A 15230-nucleotide genomic window follows, 5' to 3' on the forward strand; every position below is an offset into this window, starting at 1 on the left:
ACGAGTACACTTCCTTTGAATAGACACTTCATATCCACACCTTACTGCTGCTGCTGATTCATACACACACACATGAACACACACACACACATGAACACACACACATGAACACACACACACACACACTTCACTTTGTTCCTTCTAAGCTGTTGGAGGACTCTGCACAGGATTTATTTGACCAGTCATGAAGTAAGTCTGTTTATCTTTTTTGTTAAAAAGTTAAAGGGTATCTGACTACCTTGAACTGTTGACTTGCTTCTGGCAAATAGCCCTTGTTAGACAGGTTTTCACATTTCCCCACTCATTGAGCTCTTCTTTATAACATGTTACTGTGACTATAGGTTTCACATGAATGTAGACGACTCAAAAGTACGATATTGTTCTCTGAATTCATGTGGAGTGAAGTTTAAAGAAGCATAACGTTACGTTCAACACTGGTCTCGACTCTACATTATGAGAGAAAGCTTGAAAAAGTTATTCTGTTTTTTTTGGAAACTGTCATTTAATCCCTAAAATCAAGTCTTAATCGTCAAGTCGACTCTCCTGTTGTTATTGCAGTTTCACTAATTCAGATTTGATAAGCACAAATGATTACATTGGTTTTTAAAGAGATGTTATCCTTTTAGAATAAAAAATGCACCGCCTATTGGCTTAAAATGTATACAACTCGGTTGAAAACAGTAACATCTTAAACCAGTCCTGCACAAAAATCCACTTTTTGGGTGCCTAACAAATCACATCCAGTTTATTTTGAGAGAAATAATCAGGTTATCTAATGCTTCAATCAAATAATACAAACTCTATTGATGCAAGAGGGAACAATTTATACAAAACATATAAATGTCTGGAATTGATTGCTCGAAAGTTGGTGTTAAAAGAAATTGCCTGCTTGTCGTCAGTTTCAGTACATATGAGTGTGTTTTGACACCAGAAAACCAAAGCATCTCAAACCATTCCTGCAAAAATAATCCTCTTATTGAGCGCGTTTAAGAACTTTACGATGATTTCTGTTTTACTTTTTACTTCTACTCCACTACATTTCAGTGACAAATACTGTACATTTGTTATTAAAATGTTATCCAACTGTCTTGCATGCCTGTCACTGTTTACCCAACTGTTGTAAATCGCACTTGTTGGACAGGTTTTTACATTTTTTCTCTCATTGAGCTCAACAGCAACCTTCCTCTTTATTTAATTGATTGGTTTCATCTGTCTTTATCGATTGATATAGTTGAGTAGTATCCGAATAAAAAGGGTCAAATATCAGAAATCCTTTATTTGCCCAGTGAAGTGACATTTATGGTGCTACCTCATAATTGGTTTGTTGGTTGGTTGGTTGGTTGGTTGGTTGGAGGATGGATGGGTGGGTGGGTGGATGGATGGATGGAGGATGGATGGATGGATGGATGGGTGGGTTGGTGGATGGATGTATGTATGTATGTATGGGGGGACGGATGGTTTGATTGGTTGGTTGGTCGGTCGGTCGGTCGGTTGATTGGTTGGTTGGTTGGTTGATTGGTTGGTTGGTTGATTGGTTGATTGGTTGGTTGGTTGGTTGGTTGGTTGATTGGTTGGTTGGTTGATTGGTTGGTTGGTTGATTATTAACACATCTTCTCACATTACAGGTAAAGAGAGGCCTGTGGAGATTTTTCTACCATGGAGTCCAATCTGTCCGGCCTGTCTTCCCTGAAAGAAGAAGGCGATCTGCTCTACATTCAGCCACATTATAAGGAGACTTACCGCCTGGCCATCTACGCGCTGCTGTGTGGAGGCCAGGAGGCGTACGAGGAGTTCCTCAGGGTGGAGCAGATCAGCCACTTCCTGTCGGAGGAGGAGATCCAGTTCATTTTGGAGCATGCAGAGCTACCGGTGCTGGAGGACGATGACTCCTCGGAGGGGAAGAAGGTCACGGAGGAAGCCAGCCCCTCCACCTACTTTCCCACTGAGTCCGATGAGGAGGTGCCGGACCTGGACCTGGGCTGGCCCGAGGCCCCTCTGGAGGGGGCGGAGACCTCCATCAGCCTGCTGTTCAACCCCCCCAGGCTCAACACCCCACCATCAAGGAGGTGGTCCGCAAACAGATCCAGGAGGCCAGGCTGGTGAGAACTAAATAGTGTTAAATACTTTAAAACACAGGGGGAGAAGTTCTCAGATCCATAGGTGTCCTTTACACTGGGGAAGCTGGGGACTTTTTTTTAAAGAATACTGTATGTTAATAATTTTCTGCGTGCACCAAGAAATGTAATAATGCGAATGTTTCAGAAGGGTTTGTTCGCACAATAAGACAGCAGGAAGTGCAATGTGAATATATATTTTTTAAATATGCATAGTCTGAAGAATCTAACAAGTTAAATAAGAAAAAAACCACCTACTGACAAAAAAAGCACCAATAAGTTGAACAAATGTAAGTTCTAATTTCTTACTAATGATTTCCTATGAATGGCCGTTATTTTTGCGAATAACAATTTAACATTACGCTCTTATGATACACAGTAATGCATTTTTTCCAGACATGGAGAATAATAAGTCAAAACACACATATGCACTGAACAAAAATATAAAACAAAAATATATAAACATTTTCTACAAACACAAAATAACCATTTCTCTCAAATATTGTTCACAAATCTGAAAAAATCTGTGATAGTGAGCACTTCTCCTTTGCCGAGATAATCCATCCCACCTCACAGGTGTGGCATATCAAGATGCTGATTAGACAGCATGATTATTGCACAGGTGTGCCTTAGGCTGGCCACAATAAAAGGCCACTCTGAAACGTGCAGTTTTGTTTTATTGGGGGGGTCTGGGGGGGGGTCCGAAAACCAGTCAGTATCTGGTGTGAGGGTTAGGATTAGGGTTAGGGTAATGTTGTGAATCGAGTGGTGGTGGTGGGGTGGGTTATGGTATGGGCAGGCGTATGTTATGGACGATGAACACAGGCCACTCGATTCACAACATTACCCTAACCCTAACCCTAACCCTAATCCTAACCCTCACACCAGATACTGACTGGTTTTCGGACCCCCCCCAGACCCTGAGGCTGTGCGAAGTTGCTGGATATTGGCAGGAACTGGAACATGCTGTCGTATACGCCGATCCAGAGCATCCCAAACATGCTCAATGGGTGACATGTTAGGGTTAGGGTTAGGGTTTAACCCTAGGGTTTTCGGACCCCCCCAGACCCCCCCCAATAAAGCAAAACTGCACGTTTCAGAGTGGCCTTTTATTGTGGCCAGCCTAAGGCACACCTGTGCAATAATCATGCTGTCTAATCAGCATCTTGATATGCCACACCTGTGAGGTGGGATGGATTATCTCGGCAAAGGAGAAGTGCTCACTATCACAGATTTTTTCAGATTTGTGAACAATATTTGAGAGAAATGGTTATTTTGTGTATATAGAAAATGTTTTAGATCTTTTGAGTTCATCTCATGAAAAATGGGAGCAAAAATAAAAGTGTTGCGTTTATATTTTTGTTCAGTGTGATATAAATTGCGTGTTAAAGGTTTTATCTGAGCCCTTATGTCCAAAACACATATCCAGGCAAAGTGACGCCTTTGCTCGGATGCTCAACTTAGTTCAAGGAGAAATACTGTGATCTTAAAATACTTTATTACAAGTACAGTTTAAATGTCCTATTCGTAGAAGTACAGAAGTATTATTAAGCAAAACTGTGAAAAGTAAGAGTATACTCTCAATAGTACAACAGACCAGTGTTATTATGTATGTTAAAGTACAAGTACTGTATGTCAGAAGTAAAGTTAGGTAAACACCTGAGTAAATGCACTTTCTACTACTGTTTTTAAAAAGCAGAGTGAAGGTGAGGTCAGAGTTATGCATCAGCAGGATGAATGTGAGGAGTTTCATCTCTCTGTGTTTGGTGCTCACACCCAAAGAAATAAGGTAATTGACGGCACAAAAACACAATGAGAGGCGTTGAAGGAGAGGAGAAAACACACATCCAACTACATTTTTCTCAGCATAAACCACAGCTCACCGAACGCCCTGTGGTGCTCATCCCATGGTCTAAAAATACACCAGCTGTAGTAAAGTAAAAGTAAAAAACTTGTATGATATGAAGGCGGGTAATGGCTGGATTTTATAACTCGTCATCAAAAGGCTCTAGCTTTAAGAGAAATGTCTATACACTTGACTTGGGATATTTCAAATAAGAAACAAATCAGAAAATCGCTTATCAGCAAATACATTTAATATAATTGTATCATTAAGGCTCACGAGCACAGCAGTCATTTTTACAAAGCATATTATTAGCTAGAATATTAACGTGATGAGCACATGGATGCATCAACAACCGTAATACCATACACTCTATGTTATTATAAAACGTGCTGTTAACATGCATTATGTTCTTCTGTGATTTGAAGCATAGTTTTATGCCTCTTTTGTATTTCAAACGCAGGACTTTTACTCGTAACGCAGTGTTTTTGCGTAAAACATCTGACTCCCTAAACCAGGGGTGTCAAACTCAAGGCCCGGGGGCCAAATCCGGCCCGTGACTTAATTTCATGTGGCCCCACAAGAGCTTGCAAAGAATATAATATGTTTATCATACGGTTACATGCCGATTTACAGAAGCACGTTGCCCATAAACTACATGTCCCACAATGCATCTCAAATTTGACTTTTTTATCAGAATTTGACCGTTTTTTTCCAAAATATGCCTTTTTTTCCTCAGAATTTGACTTTCTTTCTTCAAAATATGCCTTTTTTATTAGAATTTTACTTTTTCTCAGTTACATTTTTTTTTCAAAACGTTGCTTTTTCCCCCCAAATGTCACTTTTAATCCAATGCAGAGGCAATAATGTCATATACTGTTATACATCATTTTATACATATTCAATATTTATATAGTCTTAAAGTTACAACCGGCCCTTTGAGTGCAACCATAATTCCAATGTGGCCCGCGATGAAATTGAGTTTGACACGTAACAGTTTATTACATAAGAGAAAGTGAGCAGCAACAAGTACTTTGTGAGGAAAGGACTACAAGTCTGTGCAGCAGCTATTAAAGTTAAAAGCGTGACCTTCAGCTGGCAGAAAACTGACTTTTAGAAATAAAACACCTGAGGAGATGGATTAGTCTGCTCTTCCAAATATCAATAATGAATCCACTTGCCTCTGCATGAGTACCATATGTCTTTACATTTAAAAAAAAATGCATGTTGCTCTCCACACCCTTTGTGTTCAGCCTCACAGACAGAAAAGATCATTTGCATGCAGAGAGAAGTAGAAAGGTCTGAATAGAAAAGGTTAACGTAAAGGCCAAGTTCTCCTTCCGACACTCAGCAACGTGTCTTAGCCTGTGTGTGTGTTCTCTGCTGGAGCTAATCATTCACAAAGTACTGCAGGTGTGTGTGTGTGTGTGTGTGTGTGTGTGTGTGTGTGTGTGTGTGTGTGTGTGTGTGTGTGTGTGTGTGTGTGTGTGTGTGTGTGTGTGTGTGTGTGTGTGTGTGTGTGTGTGTGTGTGTGTGTGTCCACCTTCTGAGGATGATGTATGCATTGCTTACAGTGCATCAGCTTGATTTGCCCTTCTTAATGTATGCATGTCCTGTAAAACATTTGTATTGAACAAACCATAAATCAGATTTCAAGTAACTCGTCCTTTATCCCCTCAGAGAACCACTCCTCTTATAATTACTGAAACGTGTATTCAACAGAACATGCTGTGTCAGAATAATAATATACCTCGTAAAGTTTCAAAAAGAGCTTACTCTTTAATTACACGGTGAGCATGTCGATCCTTTTTTATTCTTCCATGGCACTACAAGTATGTTTTAATTATGTCTTGAAAATGGCTTAAATCACGATAAAAAGACATTCAATATTGCCACAAAAAGGGGTTAAAAGTTTGTGTTTACATTTTGTGCATGCAGACAAAGAAATGCACACATCCAGAGATATAGTCATTCCTTTGTTCGCACCCTCTTTTACATCTTAATCAGAAATCAGATAAATGTTGAATAAAATCGAAACCAATACAAATCTTAATGCAAACATAAGAAGACATTTAAACAGACCGAAGAAGTTAAAGGAAAGGTGTCCCAATCAAAGATAAAATAAATAATAGTTACACTCAGGGCCGTCCCTCTCTACAGGCCGATCATGAGACTGAGTTGGGCCTCACCTTGCGGAGGGACCGCGAGGGAGCCTCAACTATGCGCTTATGCGGCGCAATTAGTGTGGCGCGGCACGGTTTGGCCGCTGCGAGGCTCCACTAGCACCCCCCCCCCCCCCCCCCCCCCCCCTACAATCAAACTGTATGTATCGAACATTTGTTGAGCAACATCTGTCAAATCCTTTTTCAGTTTTTCAACTCTCTCACAGAATAACTTTGTTTTTCTTCCTGTATTAAAATGTGTTTTCAATTGTTTATCGTTTCTCCAGTGTATCGCCATAGCGATGGACGTGTTCACTGACGTGGATATTTTCAAAGAGATCGTCACGGCCACGCTGAGAGGAGTGGTGGTTTACATCCTGCTGGACCAGTCTCAGATCAGGAGCTTCCTCAACATGTCGCAGAGGGTGGGCATCAACATCCAGGACCTCAAGGTGGGAAATAAAGAACATTAGACGTGCATAGTGAAAGTTAAAGTTGGTTTCTGCCGCCATATTACAAAGGAGCTTAAAGGTGCCATTTTGGAAGCTACTGTATCTACATTTGGGAATTAAGTGAAGCTTCGCAACCCCTCCCACATCTCGCTTTAAGCCTTATTCCAGTGCAATGACACGATATTGAGTGGGGCGACAGTGTCAGTTGGAAAAAAACACAGATTTGTGTCTGTGAGTTGAGTGAGATTTCAGAGGATCTCAGTCTCCTCGTAGAGCTGAGAGAAAATCCATTTGAGTCTAATTTATGGAAAACAAGCAAGTTATTATATATATGTTTATGTGTTAATCTCATGACAATTTAACAGCGTGACAAAACTTTAACTTATTTTAAATCTAGCTATTAACACCAAAACTAAATCTGTACATTTTGTAATCTTGTCAATCCGGTAATATAATAGTGCCTTATATTTTTGTATTTTCTTTGCTGCTATTACTGTTTTTAATGTATCTGTTTCTATTTCAAACTACATAGAGATAGATCTGCAAATGTTTTGTTGCACAACAAGTATAATGACAATGATGATGTTGTGATTCATTTTGATTCTAGTTTAAAACAGAAAAAGGTTCCAGAGTTATTTTGTATTTCTGCCCCATCATGTCCATCCACCAGTTTAGACATCCACCGACTTCCTGTCAGTGTGAAGCTTGTTCTTTATCCAGAGAAGTGCAGTATTCTTTGGATCAAACTACTCCTTGTCCACTAGTCGTGTTACCATTAACAGCGGACATTTATTTTGTTTTCTGAGAGTCCCAGTGCAATAGCATGTGATCTGTCAACAGAAAGCCAAAGGGCAAGGGGGACCTGGAGATCGTTGGGTTCTCGAAGGGACAGATGATCACAGTGTAGACTTAGCGTGAATCTTTCTTGCTGTAACAATGTATTAAACGCAGTGGCGAACCGTGGCTATCACAACTGGACCTTCTGCAGTCACACCCAGCCGCCGCCGCCACCCTTCCCCCCTTCCCCCCCTCCGCGGCATTATAATGTCCGTCTTTTCACTGAAATGTTGTCTTGAAAAGGGTACTCACAACAATTCGTTAAAAACAATAAAATGGCATGAATTGCTTCGTCGCATTCGTTCTAGATCCTCTGTCTCGAGCCAGTTAACTAGCGGGCCTTCTAGAATACCCTGGAACCGAGGGGAACTCTGAAAGAACACGCCCATTGGCTGCAAATCAATATATGATTGGTTGATCAAACTGTCAGTCCAAACGTACGCTCTCATTCATTGCAACGGCCAGGGCATTCTATCAAGGATGTAGAATACCTTGGCTGAAGGATATTCTACCCAGAGACCCAGAACAAGATCTGATTGGTTGCTTTCTTTTCTAACACAAAACCACTGAAATGCGTAGTGCATGGTCCGAGAAGGACAAACAAATCAACGTAACATTGTAATATTACAGATCAACAACACAGATACGATTCTCATTTATTCTTTTTGTATAAATTTTATTACATTTTATTTATATAATTAAATCGATTTTTTGTTTGTTTTATCTGAGTGTTCCAGGGTATTCTCTGAATACCTTGAAGGCCCTGACGGTTCGCCACTGATTAAACGTAATGTAAAGTTTGTTTGAAGGGCTGAAAGGGACCAAGTGTGATATCCCGGAGGTGTATAAGGATCAAGGCTTTTATGACTGGGTCGATGTTTTCATGCAACGAATACAGAATGACATGCACAAGCCTGCAGTGACCTTTGCAGTGTTACGCAATTACACTGATCTAATAATGGTGAGAAAGTCCTGAAAAAGATTTGTAATCTTTGAAAACATGAGCTTTGCAAATGCTTAATAAGAAAGAAACACAAGTTAGTTTGACCTCAAAGATGCACATAATGTGATTTAAAAATAAATAATACTTTATGTAAACAAAGACTCCACAGGCCATCTTTATTGGTTCAATTAGTTTTACCAATTGAACACAATACATCCTAAATCTACTCACCATTAATCATTCAAGAAAGATAAGCATCCTTGATGGACTTAAACATTGATTTCTTAAATGCACGTGTGAAGTTTAGGATTTCAAGATTTGGAAATTGCTTCTTTTTTGGTCGATTAGAAGAATAGGAAGATAGACATTATCTAATTAAAGCTATATTAAACCACACTCAAAAGTAAACAATCTAACACAATAACAGAATTTTTGGAAAACGCCCCATCTTCCCGCCCTTTTAGCCGTATGTTTGCAGATTGTTATTCCCCCGATGAATAGAATAGAATCATTTAATGTCATTGTGCATGTACATGATGTGTCCTGCAGAGAAGGTTTTCCTGTGGCTCGACCTTTCTTCTGTTGGCAGAGTGGATTAAGTCTGACATTTGCTCCACACCCCGGTGAAAACGCTGTTATTTAGCAGCACGTCCCTGCTACGTGCACCATTACCTGTCCTTATTCATGCGAGACACCGTAGGACAGATCTGTTCCAGGCTGGATTTTCCTGTTGAGCAGCAGCAAGAGGAGGTTAGATCAGAAAAAGAAACACATGACGCTGAAAGAAGAAACCACTTAGACAGTATTATAAATACCAGACGCAGTGAAACTGATACACAGGTTTCATCATGTTGAGGATCACAAAGGGTGTGTGTGTGTGTGTGTGTGTGTGTGTGTGTGTGTGTGTGTGTGTGTGTGTGTGTGTGTGTGTGTGTGTGTGTGTGTGTGTGTGTGTGTGTGTGTGTGTGTGTGTGTGTGTGTGTGTGTGTGTGTGTGTGTGTGTGTGTGTGTGTGTGTGTGTGTGTGTGTGTGTGTGTGTGTGTGTGTGTGTGTGTGTGTCTGCTTGTCTGTCTGTCTGCCTGCCTGCTTGCCTGTCTGTCTGACCGCCTGCCTGCCTGTCTGTCTGCCTGTCTGACTGACTGTCTGTCTGTCTGTCTGTCTGTCTGTCTGTCTGTCTGTCTGCCTGTCTGCCTGTCTGACTGACTGTCTGTCTGTCTGTCTGTCTGTCTGTCTGTCTGTCTGTCTGCCTGTCTGCCTGTCTGTCTGTCTGTCTGTCTGTCTGTCTGTCTGTCTGAAGCCTAGGTAAAATACAATGTCTTCTGATTGAAGGCAGAATGAAAGGAGATGTACATGTATTAATTCAAATATCTAAGCCTGATGGACTGTGTTTGTTGAATACACTTTCAACTCTTCAACCTAAACTAACCGGTTATTATTAATCCCCTCGGGGGAATTCAGTTTTTACTCTGTTGTTACACAGTGATAGAACAGTTGATATAAACACATGCACAAACAGGTTCTATACATGCATTCATGGGGAGGTTTTTGGGGAAAGGATGGCCATAGCGCCTTGGGGCACTTTTGGGAGATTGTTGCATTGCCCCAGAAAAACATTGTTTGTTTTTAAATATAATGTATTTATTTTTATTTTGTTGGTCTGTGCAGTGATTTGAACCAGTGACCGTTTGAGTCCCTGAAAGAGTTGAAATTGTCATTGCTGTAACGTGGTCCAATAAAAATGTTGCTTTCTTTTTCCGCAAAGCCAATGGGCTGGCGGCAACGGGTCAACCAGGAAGTGCATAGGAAGCTACTGCTCAACCCACATAACTTTATCTTTACTTTTCATGCAGTTTTCTCAGTTACAGCTAGTTAGCATGATGTAGCAGAGCAAAGAAACTCCACTCCAAATACTGCTAATGTGGCTGCGTATCTGCTGGATGGTTAAATGCTAAAGTATCTCTAACCTGGTGACCTTTTTGTGTTTGTTTCTCCATCAGAAGCTCCGTGTTCGGACGGTTCCTGGGCTGCGGTATCAGTGCCGCTCCGGGGTGAAGTTCAGTGGAGATTTGGAGCAAAGATTTATTCTGGTGGACTGCCGAACAGTGCTGTTTGGAACATACAGGTGAGTCAGTCCTACTTTTACCCTTTTTCACATGTATTCAGGGGTCTTTTATTAACCTTGTTCCAAATAAATCAAATTAATTTGGTTCCTCTTATGGTGCTTTTCTTATTTTTGGATCTTGGCCAGCTGCATAATCCGTATGGTCCGACCACATTCTTAAGAAAACCAATCTGCATGGCAAGTTTAAAGAGCAGCTTACTTTCTACTCCCTCAACCAATCCCGAATAAAAAAAAGGGCCTGAATTTGTCTTGAAAATGCTAATACTTGGGAATTAGGGTTTGATGATTTTTGGGTTCGGTTAGGGTTAGGGTTAGGGTTGTTCTTCACTCAAGTCCAAGAAGTCACAACATCAAGTGTGTTAAATTGATTTTTAGTTTCTTCTCTGTTGAAGCAGTGAGCAAAGGTTTTTGATTTAAAAATTAGATGATGCAAATGTACAAAAGTTTGTATAAGTAGCAGGTTAATGATCCCTGCTGGATGGTGTGTTTCTGTTCCAGCTACACGTGGGCGTTTGAGAAGATCAACCACAGCATGGTCCTGGTGATCACTGGTCAGCTGGTGGGCTCTTATGACGAGGAGTTTAGACGACTTTACGCTCGCTCCGCAGCCCCTGCAGTTCTGTCCAAGGAAAAGTCTTCCATCCAGCTCCTGAAAGAAGGCGTGAGCCTCTGGAGCCCGAACTCCAGCCAGCTTTCCCTCCACCAAATCCACATGAGACCCAAAGTGATGCAAGGCATGAGGAGCGCTCAGGATGGATTTAACAACGGCGCCATGACGAGAGGCCTGAGCGTTCAGGAGAGGCTGAATCAAACTCACTGTTTCGACATGGGGAACCTGGTGCGTGGACACAGTTATGGCGGAGAGCTGCAGAAGTTAAACTCCACAACTCGACTGAGGATGGGGACTAAAGACATCGGAGTCCCTGTTGCCCCCGATAAAACAGGACTTAACTTGCTACAAAACAGGTTGTCTCAACATCACATTAGACACCGAACTCGCTACGGAGCGGACCAAAATCTGATACCATTCAACTCTGAAACATCCCTCCACAGGTGGAAGATGGACGCATACTTTAACGACAGCGACGGGCCTAAAGATGATGCATTATCCCCAATGTCCTCTCCGTATAACAGCCACACAGGCTTGAATGAGCAGCAATCGCAGATGATCCAACATAGATCGAGGGACATTAAGTCCAGGATGGAGGAAATGAGGCATAAGAGGCTCAGTCTGCAGGACTACAGCAACCTCAGGCAGAGCCAAGAGTCCTTGAGGTCTATGTACCAGGCTCTGGACAGACCAAAGTATTTGTCTTCATTAAGAAGTCTGGACATGAGGGAGAGTATCCCAGAATTAGAGCCAATTGTGCAAAATGGGGTCAGCATGGAACCAACCAATCACAACGACAGTGAGCCAAATAAGGAAGACGACAAAAGAGAGCAACCTCTCCCTGATGGCCATCGCTCGGCTTCTAACTACGACGTCACGATGGCTCCAGATAAAAAAACAACGCCGAAATACGACTGGCAAGAGTCTCTCTCCAGGACAACCTCAGCTGCTGATTTGGAAATACAATTAAACGATCCCTCGCTCAAGCTCTCCCACTTGCAGCCCAGCGGTCTCCAACACCCAAGAGCGATGGAGGCTTTGACGGAGATCCCTGAGGAGAAAGAGGGTTCACGTGTCAACAGCGCCGACTCAGCTGCATTCAAAGAAGCAAATGAGGAGATAGGCAAAGACGAGAAAGCTCTACCAAAGCAGAACTCTGTGAAATCTAGCATACCTGCAGAACCGAAGCGCCAGGATCAAACCAGACTAAACCCTGGTTCTGTAGGTAAGGCCGCAGAACCAATGCACCAGGATCAAACCAGACTAAACCCTGGTTCTGTAGGTAAGGCCGCAGAACCAATGCGCCAGGATCAAACCAGACTAAACCCTGGTTCTGTAGGTAAGGCCGCAGAACCGAAGCGCCAGGATCAAACCAGACTAAACCCTGGTTCTGTAGGTAAGGCCGCAGAACCGAAGCGCCAGGATCAAACCAGACTAAACACTGGTTCTGTAGGTAAGGCCGCAGAACCAATGCGCCAGGATCAAACCAGACTAAACACTGGTTCTGTAGGTAAGGCCGCAGAACCGAAGCGCCAGGATCAAACCAGACTAAACACTGGTTCTGTAGGTAAGGCCGCAGAACCGAAGCGCCAGGATCAAACCAGACTAAACCCTGGTTCTGTAGGTAAGGCCGCAGAACCAATGCGCCAGGATCAAACCAGACTAAACACTGGTTCTGTAGGTAAGGTGTCCAACAGCTCAAGCTCAGTCGCTTCACAAGAAAGAAAGAAATCAATATCCAAAGACGAACAAACTGCACCAAAGGGCACTTCCACAGATTCTCAGCATGCCAGTGAAGCTGGGAGTAGTCAAGCGGACAGAAAGCAACCACAACGAGAGGAACCGACCCTGCAAAGGATGAATTCCTTGAGAATGAAAGTACATTCGCTGCTTAACACTGACGAAAAGAAAGCATCAAAGAAAGAAGAGAAGTCGCTACGAAGAAAGGAATCGCTGAAAACACAAAACCCATCGGGATCAAACCCACCAATCAGAGCGGACAATTCACAGGCGGAGCAAACGACACCCAAGAAAGGTCATTCGCCAAGCGTCTCCCGGTCGCAGAGCTCTTTAGCTTCTTCAGCAGACACAGAGAAGCATAAATCTGTGTTCCAGAGATTAACTCCACAGCGATCGAGCAAGAAGAAGCCGAACCCTGCAGGAGAGCAGGAGCGAGGATCCAGGAGCACTCTGAACGAAGAGGGAGGGATCCTCGCTCGAAACCACAGAGACCCAGTCTACAGCCGATACGAATACTTGTACAAACCAGAACTTAAATCTGCGGACAAACAGAGTGGCTCGGACAACAAACTGGGGAAATTCATGCAACGGGTCGGAAATTTGATAGGCAAGAACAAGTAGAGGGTGGAAAAAGTCATAAATGACGCATTGTTCAGGAAGGAAGGCGGTGCTAGTGCATAATCCATGGATGTTTCTGAAGTTATTCACTGCAAGGTTGTTTATATAGCACATACCGACAACCAAGCAACTACACCCAGAACGGTGTTGTGTAAGAGATGAATAACTGTTTGATTGAATGAATGGCAGCGACGAACAGAAAGGTCGTCAGCCTTGATTACAAAAACAAAAAAGAGTCTCTATACTCCACTCACTACTCTTTAAGGAGTTCTATGTAGAGGTGTACATAGTGACCTCATCTGCAAAAAAAAACTTTTAACAGACTCAATTCAGGTCATTTATCTGCACCGTTAATAATGTCCTTGCTGTCTGAGAAAAGGAAAGGTAAGAGGTACTTTATTGGTCCCAAACTTGGATTTGTTTGCATTGCAGCAGCATAAAAAACAAAACAAGGCATTGCACATGAGTAGAAATTAAAGTATATACAATACTAGAATTTAAACATCTCAAAATAGAATTAAAACAGCATTAATAAAAAGTAGAAAATATACAGTAGACTCTGAATATAAAAAATCTATATAAAAAATGAACAAATAAATGTGTGCCAGAGCAGCTTCTTCTGTATTACCGATATAAACACATATTATAATGAGCATCCATTAAATAGGGTAAAATAATTGATGTAGTACATTCCCACAGCATTACATGGTCACTATAGTAGAGTGGAGGTGAGTGATTTTGGACACAGCCCGTATTGTTCATTGCTTTATTTGGCTTCCCAACAGAGACATGGTTGGGTGGTTATCACTGTAGCATGCAACATGTTTCTTTTGTTGGATAATGTGTCTTCGATCTTATCGGGGAACATATTTACCACCGTTACCAAAACACAAGATGCCATTGCCAGGTGTCTGCTTCTAAATGTGTGACCATGAATCGGACGTTACAGGGAAGCCGGGTTGTCAGTCAAGGTGTTTACATTATTTAGATATTGCAGGGTGAATATGACAGTCTAATGCTTGTATATTTAAAATATATGACTTTATTTTGAAAGTTTTTTTTATTTTTGAACGTTTACTTAAAGGGGACCTATCATGCTATATTTGAATAATATATTGTAGGGCCATACCTATATAAGGTATATTTATAAGTTTTATTTGTCAAAATACCAAACAGATCATGCATTTTAGCCATGCCTCATTTTGCCTCACTCCAGCTCTGTCTTTGCATGAGCTGTAGCTGACCCCCCCCCCCCTGCAAAGGAGGGGGCGAGGCACAAGCGTCATGTTACAATGCTGTTGCCATGCTGTTGCTATGCTGTTGCCATGCCACGGCAACCTCTCATTCCCCTGATAGGTGGAGAGTTGACCATGCAGGCGGAGTGCACCTCTGTGACATCATAGAGGTGCAAATCAGAATCCAAATACTCACCAAATGTGTATTAATCCACGTAAAAAATAGTCCCCAACAAATGCACTATTTCCTCCTGTGTGCTAGTTAATAATTACAGTTTTAGGAAGAACATCAAAGACAGACTTATGGGATGTTGTATAGCAAACCTTACCCATCGTTGTATTTTCCCTTTGTCTCATTTGTAAATTATATATTTTTTTAAAGGGCTTCATGTTGTACATTTTATATTGTTGTTGTTTATGATGATTTTGAAATGCATTGCTCACCTGTTGTCATTCTCATGGATATGCATGATTGTTATACTGAGTAATCCAGATGTTTAATAAAACTAAACATACAATAAAACAGTGTTTAATTAAAGGGAAATATATCATT

General features: G+C 41.7%; 1 protein-coding gene across 1 annotated transcript in view; it reads left to right on the top strand.

Annotated features, from left to right (window-relative positions):
• Positions 1–77: 77 nt before the first annotated feature.
• LOC307017874 (uncharacterized protein) overlaps positions 78–15230 on the top strand; it is a 15561-nt gene continuing 408 nt past the window's right edge. Inside the window, 6 exon segments of the mRNA XM_079647765.1 lie at positions 78–189; positions 1627–2048; positions 2051–2100; positions 6408–6572; positions 10350–10474; positions 10973–15230. The exon segment at positions 10973–15230 is cut by the window's right edge and continues 408 nt beyond it. Of these exon segments, the coding sequence (XP_079503891.1) occupies positions 1658–2048; positions 2051–2100; positions 6408–6572; positions 10350–10474; positions 10973–13445 (3204 nt within the window). The 5' untranslated portion in view covers positions 78–189; positions 1627–1657 and the 3' untranslated portion in view covers positions 13446–15230.

The sequence above is a fragment of the Notothenia rossii genome (genome assembly GCF_949606895.1).
Source record: "Notothenia rossii genome assembly, chromosome: 1".
In the NCBI taxonomy this organism is placed as follows: Eukaryota; Metazoa; Chordata; class Actinopteri; order Perciformes; family Nototheniidae; genus Notothenia; species Notothenia rossii.